At 47.2% G+C, this 15,063-nt stretch overlaps 3 protein-coding genes across 4 annotated transcripts in view; 1 reads left to right on the top strand and 2 right to left on the bottom strand.

Annotated features, from left to right (window-relative positions):
* LOC143767085 (uncharacterized) overlaps window positions 1–1,174 on the bottom strand; it is a 108,637-nt gene extending 107,463 nt beyond the window's left edge. The window contains exon 1 of the mRNA XM_077255109.1: window positions 924–1,174. Coding sequence (XP_077111224.1) covers window positions 924–1,174 — 251 coding nt within the window. The remainder of the gene's footprint in view (window positions 1–923) is intronic.
* Window positions 1–15,063, bottom strand: part of LOC143766657 (uncharacterized) — a 1,190,188-nt gene that overhangs the window by 1,024,365 nt on the left and 150,760 nt on the right. The window lies entirely within an intron of this gene.
* The window catches only part of LOC143766671 (uncharacterized), a 37,162-nt gene continuing 33,902 nt past the window's right edge, over window positions 11,804–15,063 (top strand). The window contains exons 1-2 of one of the 2 annotated variants that reach the window (XM_077254522.1): window positions 11,804–11,889; window positions 14,815–14,964. In XM_077254522.1, the coding sequence (XP_077110637.1) occupies window positions 14,857–14,964 (108 nt within the window). In that variant the 5' untranslated portion in view covers window positions 11,804–11,889; window positions 14,815–14,856. The remainder of the gene's footprint in view (window positions 11,890–14,814; window positions 14,965–15,063) is intronic. The other variant, XM_077254523.1, reaches the window with a different exon arrangement.

The following is a 15,063-nucleotide window of genomic DNA, read 5'->3' as shown; positions in this document are numbered from 1 at the left end:
TCCTCCGTACCCATCACTACCCAAAAAAAAAACACCATTTACCAGGTTTTTGAGGTCCCAGGGACCGGGAAGAGAAGAGGACGCAGGGCCGGGCCCACGGGACTACCCTGTGTACCTGCTGGCAGTGACTGCCTAATAACATACATTATGAGTTGGCATGTATATATTCACCAGATACGGAGATGATCCAGACTGTGTCCGTGTGCCCTGTTATCCGATTAAATAACTGATATCCACAGATATATCTGCCCATGCCTACTGATAATATTTCATCTGCTACCGATACGGTACATAGGCCAAATGATAAATGGAACTTACTGAGATGTTTCACCGCTGATGCCGGTAACTTCACAATCTGCTATCCTAAGGAGATTAATTTAAATCTGTATTGGTACTTTGTAAAAACATTCATATCTGCCACTTGGCTTTCCACCCAGCATCTCACATCTGTATATGCCGCCCAGCTTTCCATTGCTGTAGGACAGGTTACCTGTCATGGAGCACTAATACATTATTGGTTTGTCTCTTGACAAGTTGATTTTATGGAAGCGGTTGTCATAGATGGGTGCACAAATCCATATCTTTATTCAAAAAAATTGGACGCAACTTTTGCATGTTCCCTGGCACAGACTGAGTCAGAAACTGCATTGTGATCATACCCTGACAAAGTCAATACAGTAAACCCCTTTTTAATTTTTTTTTTTTTGTAACTTAAAGCATGTTCACACTGCTTTTTAGTGCCTTAATCTGTCACACACACAAACACAGATTTACATCACTGGAAAAAATAGGCATCTTTAATCATGGGCTATTTCTGTGTTATCATGCATCTATATCTGCTACCCAGATCTCCACCTTCTTCTGTCACACATGTATATCTGCCACCCAGCTTCTCATAAGGGTAGAAGGAGCTATATATTTACCTAATTGAGGGCTTATTTAAGACCGTGCATCCTCGTCTCTCCAAAAAATCAGCAAAAAATTCCTTGGGATCTTCAAACTTGCTCTTCTTGAAATCGAGGGAGTCATATGAAACTGCAGATAAATATCTAATTATGTTGCGCTGTTTCCTCTTGGCTTCCACCAAAACGTTGTTGCGCTCCTCTACAGAAGCCGTTTTCATGCAGGACTTGCACAGATGTCTAGATAATTTGCGCTGTAAAGTCTTGCACATCTTGCAAAAAAGTTGTTCGAAATGCCTTGTAGAAGTCATTCCTGATATATGCTGTATTTTTCGGTCTTTAAGACACACCTAGTTTATAGAGGAGGAAATTAGGGAAAAAAAATTGAAGCAAAAAATGTGGTCAATTCTGTACTTAATATCCCCTATCCTGGTATATATGGTCCCCTCAGCCCCATCCTGATACTCATGGCTCCCTAATCCCTGCCCTGGTATGCATGGCCCAACCCTGTTCTGGTATGATTGGCCCCCTTCCTGGTCCTGGTATGCATGGCTCCATCAGAAAACGTTATAAAAAAATCCATTACACTTACCTACCCGGCGTTCCCTCGCAGCGTCCTGCTCCGGTGCCAGCAACCGTTTTATGCTTGTAAGCAGCGCATGCCACTGACGTCATGCGTTCCTCAAAAGCAGAGCACAGATGCTGGAATTCTAGCGGGGACTGCATGAAGAGAGCAGTGAGTATTCATGAATATTCATTTCTCTTAAGTATTGGCACACATGACCGCCGGCAGCAGCATGGAGTCTCCGGGTGACACTGCGCACTTCTGAAGAGCAATGAATACTCACTGCTCTTTGCACGCACAGTCCCGGCAGCTGCTTGTGAGCAGCACATGACGTCCCTGCCATGCGCTGCTTACAAGCATAAAGCAGTTGCTGGCTCCAGAGCAGGATGCTGCAAGGGAGAGCCGGGTAGGTAAGTGTAATGGTTTATTTTTTTAACGTTTTCTGATGGGGCCATGCAAACCAGGATGGGGTTGAGGGCCAATTACAAGGATGGGGATGGGGCCATGCATACTAGGACGAGATGGGGGCCCTGCATACCTAGACGAGATGGGGGTCTTGCATATTAGGACTAGATGGTGGCCCTGCATACCAGGATAGGGATGGGGCCATACATACCAGGATCGGGGTTGGGAGGAAATCATACCAAGATACCATTATTAAAGAGAAATTAATATTCATTGCCCTCCATGCCCATGGGCGTGGAATGCAGTGAATATTAATTTCTCTTTAACAGTGGGAACAGGAGTTGGATGCTCCGTACCTGGAACGCCCGCCAGGGCCGAGGGGTACTCGGTACCGGGTCCGGTACTTAAAGGAATGCATTACGGGGGTGTCTACCCGATCTGTGGCTCTGGGTGCCCATGTTAAGGAGACAGTCTTTAAAAGGGATTTGTGAGATAATAAGAGTTTGTGACGCCACCTGTGGTATTCGGTCAGGGATGGCCGATGCTGCTTTAAGGGGTCCACTGGGGTGATGTTATGGCAGGTGGGATGGTATAGCTTCCCACAGGTGAAGCTGGGTCCCAAGGGCTCCCACGGTGTAGTAGATGAAGATGGTGAGTGGTGTGATAAAGAATGGAGGAGACAGGTTTGTAGTCTCTTTACCTGGTTTACTGATAGTAGCAGGCAGCCCCAGTCCAGTGCACAAGATCACAGGTACAGGCAGGGTCCGGCCAGCTTGGAAGCGAGTTCAGAGTCCCCTTTAACCAGGTGGCGTTAAAAACCTTCCTTTTAGTGCTGTGGTATTGTAGTCCCTTACTGCCTATGGCTTCTGATAAGGTCCTCTCAATTCTCTCTGTCCCCCTTTAGGTAGGACTCAAACCCATATGACAGGTGACTCGAGCCTTTTTACAGGGTCTCTATCACGGCCCGGGCTCTGTGTCACTGTGTCTCCTGGGTGTTAGGGCAGACAAGTTACATGTAGTCTAGCTGTCCTACCTGTTTCTGCTGTGCCTCCTAGAGTATGACACAACCTCGGTCTTCCGGTTACCGGTATCTGCGCTCTGTCGGGGAGGTAGACCAGTCGTAGCTATTCTCCCTTGTTGTCAACTCTCCTGTGCTTCGCTCTCTCTGTAACTTCCTGAAGTGTGATTGGTGTATCCAGTGGGTTTTGGAAATGTTTGACCTTTTCTTCCATAGCTTTTAGTTTTTCCGTTATGTTTTTGTGTTCTTGGTTTAGTTCTTCTTTTCAGGATGTCTTTGTAGAGGTCGCTGAAGTACTGAAGCCAGATATTGCCATTTTGGATATGGATGTTGTTTTTTTTGTTTTTGTGCCCATGTGGATCCATAGTTCCCAGAAGGAGTTATCTTGGAGGGCGTCTTCCAGTTGGTTAAGTTTGGTGGAGATGTAATTCTGCTTCTGACTCTTGAGGGTTGTTTTGTATTGCCTTTGTATAGCGTCATAGGCAACCCTCAGACCCGGATGGTTGGGGTCTCTGTGTTTCTTGTTTGAGGCTGTTCTCAGGATCTTCGGTATGGCTTTACATTCTCTGTCAAACCAACCATTGGTCTGTTTTTCTTTTGGTCTCTTATAGTTGACTTTTTTCAGGTCGGACAGTTCGGCCATGGTGTAGAATATATCATTGAGGTCTTTTGCAGCTTGGTTCACTCCTTCTGGGTTAGGCTTGTACTCGTAGTTGTAGAAGTGGTGGAGCGTCTCCTGTATTCTGGGTCTGCTGGGAGCCTCTTGATATTTTATTGCTGACGTCTTGGACCATTTATAGGATGGAGGCAGGTTGAAGAGGCCTGTCTGCTGAGGCTTTTGTGCCGATGGTTTCTCTGTAGACTTTATGTACAGAAGAAGTTGGCTGTGATCTGACAGGTGCGTTTGTGGGGTGACTATGAAGCCGCCGATATTTTCCATGTCCATATCTGTAATGGCGTAATCTACTACACTCCTTCCTACATGGGAGTCTAATGTATATGTTCCTTGGGAGTCTCCCTTGGTACGGCCATTAAGAATATGAAGTCCTAAACTTCTACATACGTTCAGTATCTTTTTGCCACTTTTGTTGACTGTACTGTCGTGGCTGTTTCTCTCCATGTGTATTGAGTCATGGCTGTCAGCCTCTGCTCCAAGAATGTAGATGTTTCCATCCGTGGTCAGAAAGTCTTTTTCTCTTCCAGTTCTTGCGTTGAGGTCTCCAATGATGAGAACTTTGCCCAGGGCCTGAAAATGGGGGGCTTCTTCTTGTAAGATCTCAAAGCTCTCTGTATTGAAGTAGGGTGACTCTGGTGGTGGTATAGAGATGGCGCAGGCATAGAAATCAGACTGAGAGGTGAGGATGGAGCTGCTGATTCTAAACCATATGTGGCTGTCTCCTCTTTTCACCGGTTTGATGTACTGGTGGAGCTCTTTTTTATGCCAGATCAGTATTCCTCCTGAGCAGTTGCCCTGTTTAATGTTCTTATTTTTCAGGGCAGGGACACAGATTTCCCTGTATCCGTTGGGCACCAGGGATTCATTTTCGGCCCTGGTCCATGTTTCTAGGAGAATCTGAATGTCTATGTTTTTCAGTCTTTGTATAAAATCTGTGTCATTTGTTTTACATCCAAACACCGAGGTGTTCAGGTCATGCATGTTCCAGCTGCTAATTTTAAATGAAGTCATTTTTTTTAAATATATCACTTGTGTGAGTATTCTTTGTAATGAGTGTGGCTGTGTACGACACACCGTATCTCTGACTGGTTTAGTAATGATGTTCTATCCAGTCACATTAGTTTCCTGCACAATGTGTTGAGCAGAGTCCTGATCTCCTCCATGTCTCTGCTCTGTATATCTCTGCTCTGGATGCCTCCTCCATGGTGGTCTTCTCCTCTGATGGTCAGATTTTGGGTGAGTGTGTTTGTTTCCAGCTTCCTTAGATATAGTTGTGGTTTCCTGCCTTTTCATTGTTGAGGGTCTTTCCATGAGATTGTGGTTGGTGTTGGATTCAGGCCTAGGGTCCCTGTTCAGTACAATGTCCTTCAGCTCTTTGGCCAGAAGGCTGACCCCTAGTTTTTTCAGGTGTTTGCTGTCATGGAGGTGATGGTGATTTATGGAGGGGTGTTGTGCCAGAATCACTCCTGGCACAGATTTCATTCTTGCGGTTAGGTCCGCGTTGATGTTCTGGATGGTGTGGCTGGATATATCTTTTCAGAGATGACAGAATGATTTTGCTGTCAGGGAATTTTAGTTGTGCCGTCTTTGCTAGTTGGGTCAGGTGTCCTGAGATCTGCTGGTGTGGCAGATTGTTTGTGCCGCTGGGTATAGTGATATGGTTTGGGTTGGTAAACCGTGGATTATTGATGACTGCTGTCGCCTGCTCAATAGTTGTACAGCGGATTTTATTGGCCCTCTTTCCTGGGAATAGCCACCGTGTATTCAGGTATTTGAGTCCATTATGAGGACGGTATAAGGACTTTGTAACGTTGTGGATGGGTGATGTGGCCCTGTGATGGGGGTCTGTGCTGGAGATTGTGCTGATGGCAGGTTCTCTTCTCTCTGCTATGGGTCTTATTTCTGTCTCCCTTTTATTAGACTCGGGTTCCTCCATATTGAGGTTATTAGGCCCCTCAGCCTTCTGGCCAGTGGAGGTCATGTGCTCTGCATTCCACGTTTCTATGTCCCCCTCCTGGCTCAAATGTCCAGGGGTTGGTGTCTGTAACTTTTCTATCTCCTGCCTCAGTCTGGCATTTTGTTGCTGCAGTTCACACATTGATGCTCTTATTTCCTGCAGATCCGACCTGTATTCATATTTCAGTTTGTTTATCTCATTAATTGCTGGGTCATTAGCATTTCTGTCACCAGTGTTTCTCAGATATTCTTCCTTAAATTGTACAAAGTCTCTTTCTAGTTGAGATAGACAGTCTCTGAGGGTCTGGGGTGTGAAGCATTGGGGGCAGTGGTGTCTCTGGACGTCTCTGTAGTGCTGCAGACACCAGAGGTGTCTGGGGTTTGTTGTACTTTGTGAGTTTGGGCCTGGAGTTTAATATCAGGGAATCTGTCTTCAAATTGCTGCAGATTGTCCTCAGTCCCTTGTACCAGGACGGTGCCATTGTTATACAGAGTGATGGTAAGTGAGCTGCACTCGTCATCTTCATGGTTTCTGACTCTGATCTGTCGGCCATTATTGATATCAGACTTGCTTGTATATTTATAATGTTTGCACAGGGCGGTTTGCCAGGCCAGGAGATGTTCTGTGACGAATAACACATTGGTTTTTCTTTTATCTTCCTCACTAGATGTAAAGTCAGCATAGAGGGTCTCTGGGTTTTCTCTAATAGTGGCAGTTTTTATGGTTTTCTTTGCTTGAATGCTCTTCTGCCCTTCTGACCCCCAGCAGGCTTGTGTCCCCAGCTCTCTGCTATCTGCATTTACTTTGTTCTGTTTCTTTTGTTCCAAATTAAAATTTTCCATTTTTATAATTCTAATCCTTATTTCTGATAGTTTTAAGTTCTAGCAAGACCATGAGTGTGATGAGGCTGAGGATGGTCCTACCTGAGGGTGCTGTCCTCTGGATGACAGACCTGGTTCTGCCTGCTGTCTGTCCGCCAGGAGATTCTTGTTTTGTCCTTTAAGACTTTTTTTTCCTCCTTTTTCATAAAGATCTTTAGTCCGGCTCACTTCTGTAATCCACAGGGATGAATTTTTTCAGGTTATGTCCTAAAGTTTCCTCATTACAAGGTATGAAGTGATGAAAGTTCAGGAGCTCATGTTCAGTGCTGCTTACTCCTGGAATGGTGGGCGGGGCATATATTCAATAAGACGCCTATCCATTATTAATCCAATAGTAATAAAGGGTTAATAAAACACATACACATTAGTAAAAAAGTATTTTAATATTCTTAATTTAACCATACTTACCATACTTCAGCGCCTCCAAAAAACGTAAAATAATAAACCGTATACTACCTGTCTGCCGTAGTCCAATTAATAATGAGTGTCCCACGACGATCTCCCCTATAGAACAGTGACATCGGGTGATGTCACTGCTCTATAGGACCCTCAGTGACACACTGACAGGAGACAATGGCTCCTGCAGTGCATCACTGAGAGGTTACTAGAGTTCAAAGTCTCACTTTATGGCAATTGCTGCGTGGGAAAATTTCTCACACAGCAATGTCAAAAGTGAGACTAGGGACTATTTTTTTACAGCGGAGGAGGAATATAGTGCAGAAGGATACCTTCCTTCCGTCATTGTGTTCCTGGGACCCTGGAGAGCGGTCGCATCAGCTGATGCTGCCGTTCTCCAAGGAGATCGTCGTGGGACACTCGTGGATTTCTGCGGATCAGGGAGTATATTGGTTGTTTATTTTAATATTTTTTACAGGTGACACTGGCTTTGGGGATCAAAATGACAAGTAATGGTCAGTATGTACTCTATGTTTAATGTACTGTATGTCTGTATTGTATGTAATGTATGAATGTATTGTATGTAGTATGTATGTAGTATGCATTTTTTTTTTTTTTTTTACATTCAACACATTAGCCGGATGATGGGACTACTACTGTCCCATCATTAGCTAATGTGTCAATCACTGTCACTGTGGCAGGCATCGTCCGATGGGACTTGTAGTCTCATCGGACGATGCCTGCACACATGCACAGACCCCCGGCAGTCCACACAGACCCCCGGCAGCCCACACCGAGCCCCAGCAGCCCGCACAGACCCCCGGCAGCCCGCACAGATCCCCGGCAGCCCGCACAGAGCCCTGGCAGGCCCACACAGAGCCCTGGCAGGCACACACAGAGCCCCGGCAGGCACGCACAGACCCCCGGCAGCCCGCAAAGACCCCCGGCAGCCCGCACAGAGCCCCGGCAGCCCGCACAGAGCTCCGTCAGGCCCGCACAGAGCCCCAGCAGGCCCACACAGACCCCCGGCAGGCCCGCGCAGACCCTCGGCAGGCCCGCACAGACCCCTGGCAGGCACACACAGACCCCCGGCAGCCCGCACAGACCCCCGGCAGGCCCGCACAAACCCCCGGCAGGCACGCACAGACCCCCGGCAGCCCGCACAGACCCCCGGCAGGCCCGCACAGATCCCCGGCAGGCCCGCACAGACCCCCGGCAGGCACGAACAGATCCCCGGCAGGCCCGCACAGACCCCGCCCGCACACACAGACACGCACAGTGTCCGCCCACGCACCGCCCACACTCTTCCCCCCTCCGGAACAGGATGTAGAAGGACAGAAAGGGCTTATTTACATTCCGATATTTGTGTCCCATTGACTTGCATTTGTATCGGGTATCGGCGATATCCGATATTTTTTGGATATCGGCTGATCCAATCCGATACTGATACTTCTGGATATCGGAAGGTATCACTCAACACTAGTAGAGACCTGTTCACACAGGAGATGCAGGTACAGATACAAGCAGGAAGGAATGAAGTGTGAAGGAACAGGTTGGGACCTGTTCACACAGGAAGAGAACCGCAAAGCTGTGGATAGGAGCATTAAAGCAGCAAGAGAAGCTAAGCAGAGCGGAACCACAAGGAATGCGGAGGGGAGCTGCAGTTAGATTTCTGCAGAAACTAAGCAGAGCGGAACCGGAAGGAATGCGGAGAGGAGCTGCAGTAAGAGATTTCTGCAGCAGCAGGAGCGGAGCAGAACCGCAGGAGTGGAGAGCAGAGGTAAAGCTGCAAGAGAGCAGAGCACAGGCAAAGTCACAAGGGTACAGAACAGGCAGAGCCGCAAGAGTGCGGAGCATAAGCAAACAGAGAGGACACAAGGAAAAACACAACAGGAAAAGAAGCCACAGACAAGGAGACAAATGTAGGACACAGTTCAGACAAGGTAATAGAACAAGACAATGTATAAGAACAAAGATACAGGGACCAGGATATTCTGCCTCCTGGAGGGCAGACAGACAGGTACAAGGCAAAGCAAGGAGAATAGCCTTCTGAGAAGGCAAAACACAAAGCAAGGCCTGGCAGCTCAGAAGCAAAACACAAACTGAGTTAACACACTGCACAGGCGCAGTCCACAGGGTGGAGCTGCCCTAAATACTAAAGGCCTCTTGACAATTGATCAGGGACACATTAGAAAGGTGGACCCTGATTCCATAATAACCAGAGAGTTATGGCGCCGCCCCCCTATGCACACAGCCAGGAAGCATGCAGAGAACAGGCAGAAAGCAAGAGAAACAGAGCATGGAGCCGGCAGTAGACAGAGACCACAACATGACATGGAGCAGTGGGTAAGATGGTGTGTGAGAGATAGGAGGCCATGTAGTTATGCTGGCAGAGTTGTTACACCTATGCAGCATCAATAGTAGAAATATATAATGTTAAAAATAATGAAAAAATAATAAATCGTGATATTTTCACCTTCCGGCGTCCCCGGCAGTCTTGCTGCTCCTTGCGATGCTCCCGTTCCCAGCAATGCCTCGCGACAATGACCCCAGATGACATAGCATCAAGCGAGACCGCTACGTCATCACAGGTCATTGTCGCAAGGCATTACTGGGAATGGGAGCATCACGAGGAGCGGGAAGGCTGCGGGGGACGCCGAAAGGTGAGAATATCACGATTTATTATTTTAATTCTTTGTTTTAATAGGTATATGGTTCCCAGGGCCTGGAGGAGAGTCTCCTCTCCTCCACCCTGGGTACCAGCAGCACAATGCGAAAGTAAGCGGATCATTGCACTCCTATGTGTGCGGAATCCCCACAATTCCACACAAAGAATGAACATGCTGCGTTTTTTTCCGGAATACGATTCCGCCACGGAAAAAACGCAACATGTGCACATGATGGGATCCTTATGTAAGCGTTTTTTGGCAGAAAACCGCTAAAAAATGCAAAAAATCCTGAACGTGTGCACATAGCTTAAGGGTGCTTTGTTCCTTCCCTGTACCATAATTTCATCAATGTAATGCGATATCTGCATTACTAAAGCTAAATCTATCACTCCATACCAGGTTCTCTTGTATTTCTATATTTGTTCAACTAAGGTGATGGCTTCAGGTACTGTGGCTGTGAGGGGAGGCGTGTGTTTCTTCAATTCCCTATAATCCACAGTTATTCTCCATGAACCATCACTCTATTTTACTGGCTAAACAGGATTGTCCCCCCCTCCCCCTTGGGATTCTGTATTGTTTCATACTGATCACCTTTCTACAGGAGACATTTTGACTCTCCCAACCATCACCGGTGCCACTTCGATATAGGTCTTCACTGACAGCTGAGATGGTCTAGCTGTTACTGCGGGAGGTGCCCCAAATTGATACCATCAGGTAACTGTAATGTCATCTCTTTCAGTATATCACTGACAATTATATACATTGAAGTATGGACATTCATCACTATATACATTGCAGTAGGCAAACTCCCTATTTTTAATGATACTTTAGTTTGTACTGCTTCTATTTGTTTGCCCCCTAATCCTATGATTATCACTTTTCTTCCTTTAAATTGTAAAGGAAGAAATAATTAATTTCTACATTTAAATTTTACATTTCATTAATAATAATTTAATGTACAAATATCAGATATTAGAGAATAACACAAGTCACAATACAAACGAGGAGCGAGGGCCTGTTCGCTGGAGCTGCAGTGTGAGAAATGGCTAAAAAGCCTCCACTAGGCCCCTGTACAGCTGTATAATGAGGCCCAGGCTTTATAGTGAAGAGACTGGAGTGAGGGCCTGTTCCCAGGAGATACAGTCTGAGAAATGGCTAAAAAGCCTCCACTAGGCTCCTGTACAGCTGTATAATGAGGCCCAGGCTTTATAGTGAAGGGACTGGAGCGAGGGCCTGTTCCCAGGAGCCACAGTCTGAGAAATGGCTAAAAGGCCTCCACTAGGCTCCTGTACAGCTGTGTAAAGAGGCCCAGGCTTTATAGTGAAGAAACTGGAGTGAGGGCCTGTTCCCAGGAGCTACAGTCTGAGAAATGGCTAAAAGCCTCCACTAGGCTCCTGTACAGCTGTGTAAAGAGGCCCAGGCTTTATAGTGAAGAAACTGGAGTGAGGGCCTGTTCCCAGGAGCTACAGTCTGAGAAATGGCTAAAAGCCACCACTAGGCCCCTGTACAGCTGTATAATGAGGCCCAGGCTTTATAGTGAAGGGACTGGAGTGAGGGCCTGTTCCCAGGAGCTACAGTCTGAGAAATGGCTAAAAGCCACCACTAGGCCCCTGTACAGCTGTATAATGAGGCCCAGGCTTTATAGTGAAGAAACTGGAGTGAGGGCCTGTTCCCAGGAGCTACAGTCTGAGAAATGGCTAAAAGCCTCCACTAGGCTCCTGTACAGCTGTGTAAAGAGGCCCAGGCTTTATAGTGAAGAAACTGGAGTGAGGGCCTGTTCCCAGGAGCTACAGTCTGAGAAATGGCTAAAAGCCACCACTAGGCCCCTGTACAGCTGTATAATGAGGCCCAGGCTTTATAGTGAAGGGACTGGAGTGAGGGCCTGTTCCCAGGAGCTACAGTCTGAGAAATGGCTAAAAGCCTCCACTAGGCTCCTGTACAGCTGTATAATGAGGCCCAGGCTTTATAGTGAAGGGACTGGAGCGAGGGCCTGTTCCCAGGAGCTACAGTCTGAGAAATGGCTAAAAGCCTCCACTAGGCTCCTGTACAGCTGTATAATGAGGCCCAGGCTTTATAGTGAAGGGACTGGAGTGAGGGCCTGTTCCCAGGAGCTACAGTCTGAGAAATGGCTAAAAGCCTCCACTAGGCTCCTGTACAGCTGTATATTGAGGCCCAGGCTTTATAGTGAAGAGACTGGAGGGAGAAAAGTGGGGAAAGTAGCTGCAAGAAGAGCCGGTTTTTGAGCCAAAAAGAGACAAACTACTGTTCATCAGAATCATCACTAATACACTGAGGCCCTGATCATGTGACCCCTGACTCCTCCCCTTCTGTGACCTCATCACAGGTCCTGTGCGCACAGAGCAGCCATATATGTGGAGTGCGGCTCTGCAGGTGGAGGGTCCACACCAGGACTGTAGCAGGTAAAGACCCCAATATCCACAGGTGTCCCTTCTAATTGGGGGGAAACTATCCCCTCTAATAATCCTCAGACAGTTCTTACAAACCCAGAAAAGTGCCCCTTTATGGAGGTGACAGAAAGTCTGTTTAGTCCCTTTAGCTCCATAGTATCAGCTCTAATCCAATGGTGAGAGAGCGATTTACCCTGAAGAGTCACAGATTGTGGGGTTGTTATAGAATGTTATATTTAGGGGGTTTGTGTTATAAGGGTATGTGCACACGTCGCGGATATCCTGCGGATCTGCAGCGTTTTTTTGCGGTGCAGAAATGCAGTGATTTACAGTGCAATTTAAATCAATCGTAAAAAAAACCCGCTGTGCTAATGGTGCAGAAAATTCAGTGTGGAAACGCTGCGGATTAAAAGAAGTAGCATGTCACTTCTTTTTTGCGGATCTGCAGCGTTTTTGTACCCATTCCATTATAGAAATCCACAGGGGTAAAAAACACAGTAAATCTGCAGCAAATCCACACAAAAACTGCGTCAAATCCACGCCTGCGTTTTCTGCCAAGAGATGCAGAATCCGCACCAGAAATTCCTAAACCTAATCTGCAACGTGTGCTCATAGCCTAAGAATCACAATGGTTTTGTTCCTTTTCCGCTGATAGATACAATCAACCCAACTATGAAAGACGGAAACCAAGGAAACATGTATTACTCTCATAGTACGGGGTCCCTGTGTCCCCCAATGAGCGTCTCGGAGAAAAGGATTTTACGGTGAGTAACACAAAAATCCCTATTTCTCCTTCGCCTCATTGGGGGACACAGGACTGTGGGACGTCCTAAGCCAGTCCCTGGGTGGGGAATTAACTCACCGGTATAACATCCAGGCATCTGCCGGCTATAAGTGCACTACCGCTGCTTGAAGAATCCTTCTACCCACACTTGCATCTGCCGAAGTCTGAGTGTGGATATTGTAGTGTTTGGAAAAGGTATGCAAACTAGACCAGGTTACAGCCTTGCAAATCTGTTCTGCTGAAGCCTGGTGCCGAAGCGCCCAAGAAGCCCCCACTGACCGAGTGGAATGTGCTTTGATTCCATGTTTTTTTTTAACATTTACAATGGTAACCAGGGTAAACATCGGGTTACTAAGCGCGGCCCTGCGCTTAGTAACCCGATGTTTACCCTGGTTACCCGGGGACTTCGTCATCGTTGGTCGCTGGAGAGCTGTCTGTGTGACAGCTCTCCAGCGACCACACAACGACTTACAGGTCGTATCGCTGGTCGTGATCGTTGGTAAATCGTTAAGTGTAACGGTACCTTAAGGTCCCAGGCATCCAGGGGGGCTCTGTAAGGCGGAACGTTGTGAGCTACTCCCTGTAGGAAAGTCTTCACCTGTAGATTAATAACGATCCTGCGCTGAAAAAGTACTGACAAGGCTGATATCTGTCTTCTAAGTGTACTCAGTGCAAGCCCTGAATCCAGGCCGGTTTGGAGAAATGCAAGAATGTTTGGAATGGAGAAATGTAGTGGGGGGAGCCCACGCCTTCTGCACCATGAAAGGAAAACTTTCCAGGTGTGATGATAACTACGTGCAGAGACGGATTTCCGGGCGCTAATCATGGTAGCGGCTACCTCTTGGGGAAAACCCGGGCTGTGTTAGAATCCAAGATTCAATGGCCAGGCCGTTAAACACAGGGCCCCTAAGTTCTGGTAGTAGATCGGGCCCTGCGAAAGTAGATCCTGGCAGTCCGGAAGCCGCCACGGAGCTCCTGTGAGCAGCTGCACTAGGTCTGCGTACCATGACCGACGAGGCCAATCTGGGGCAACCAGGATAGCTGGAACTCCTTCACACACTAAGGCTACTTTCACACTAGCGTCATACTCGGCCCGTGGCAGAGCGTCGGGCCGACATACCGACGCTAGCGTTGTATACTCCGCACAACGGGGGCAGCGGATGCATTTTTCCAGCGCATCCGCCGCCCCATTGTGAGGTGCGGGGAGGTGGGGGCGGAGTTCCGGCAGCACATGCGCGGTCGGAAATGGTGGTCCGTCGACAGCAAAAAACGTTACATGTAACGTTTTTTGCAGCCGATGGTCCGCCACAACACGGCGCAACCGTCGCACGACGGTTGCGACGTGTGGCAATGGGTCGCTAATGTTAGTCAATGGTGAAAAAACGCATCCTGCAAGCACTTTTGCAGGATGCGCTTTTTTGCCAAAACAACGCATTGCGACGTATTGCAAAAAACGCTAGTGTGAAAGTACCCTAAGCATGAACTGCGGCCAGTGTCAGGGTGTATACGGCAGAGGAGGAGTTAACCTTTTTTTATGTTTACTTAGTGTTAGCCTCCTGGCGGCAGTAGCATACACCCACAGTCCTATGTCCCCCAATGAGGCGAAGGAGAAAGAAACACTTTACATGGAGACATTGGCCTCATATATCTCCTGTCTTGTTGTTCTTACAAATCATCTTATAAAAGCCTCAAACTTCTGTGTGTTAATCAGACATGAGATCAAACGTGATAGAAGATTCCAGTGCGGGGAAGACGGGAAACCTCCATATAGAGGCCGGTGGGGATGGAGTCAGTGACCGACTCTGGACAAATCTGTTTCTAGAGCCGTAGTAGGAGATGAAGATGTCGTCCTCATCATGAAGTCGTTATTTCTCCTGTCACGTGTAATGAATATTTCCTGCAGTATTACTAATGCCGATTCCAGGGTCGGGAAATGAGACGAGAATTAGCGTTATGGAAGATGAGTCTATGAGGAACGTATTCAGCTGCCGACTCCGAGGGAGAAACTGCTTGTTGTCTGTGGCCGAAATATATAGGTTTAGAATACAACATCTACAAGTTCTATCTTCTTATATGTCTCCCTTTATCTCCGGAATTGTATTATTGCACAGGATTTTTATGATATTACATCAGCTCATTTTCTTCTCATTCAGGTCTCTACAATATTCGATCCTCGTAGTGAAGATCTTCTGTATATGAGAATTTTCCTGATTTACCCATCAAGGATGGATATGGACAGAGACAAGATGGCGGAGAGGATATTACACCTCACCCTAGAGATCCTCTTCCGGCTTACTGGAGAGGTGAGAGATTCTGATGACATCACATTACATCATTCTTATCTATGGGAATAACAGATGGACAGAACTGGAGAGGTGAGGACTCTGGGAATGTCTGTAGTG

This window comes from Ranitomeya variabilis, chromosome 4, assembly GCF_051348905.1.
Source record: "Ranitomeya variabilis isolate aRanVar5 chromosome 4, aRanVar5.hap1, whole genome shotgun sequence".
Lineage (NCBI taxonomy): Eukaryota > Metazoa > Chordata > Amphibia > Anura > Dendrobatidae > Ranitomeya > Ranitomeya variabilis.
This window is presented reverse-complemented; position numbering and strand designations above follow the sequence as displayed.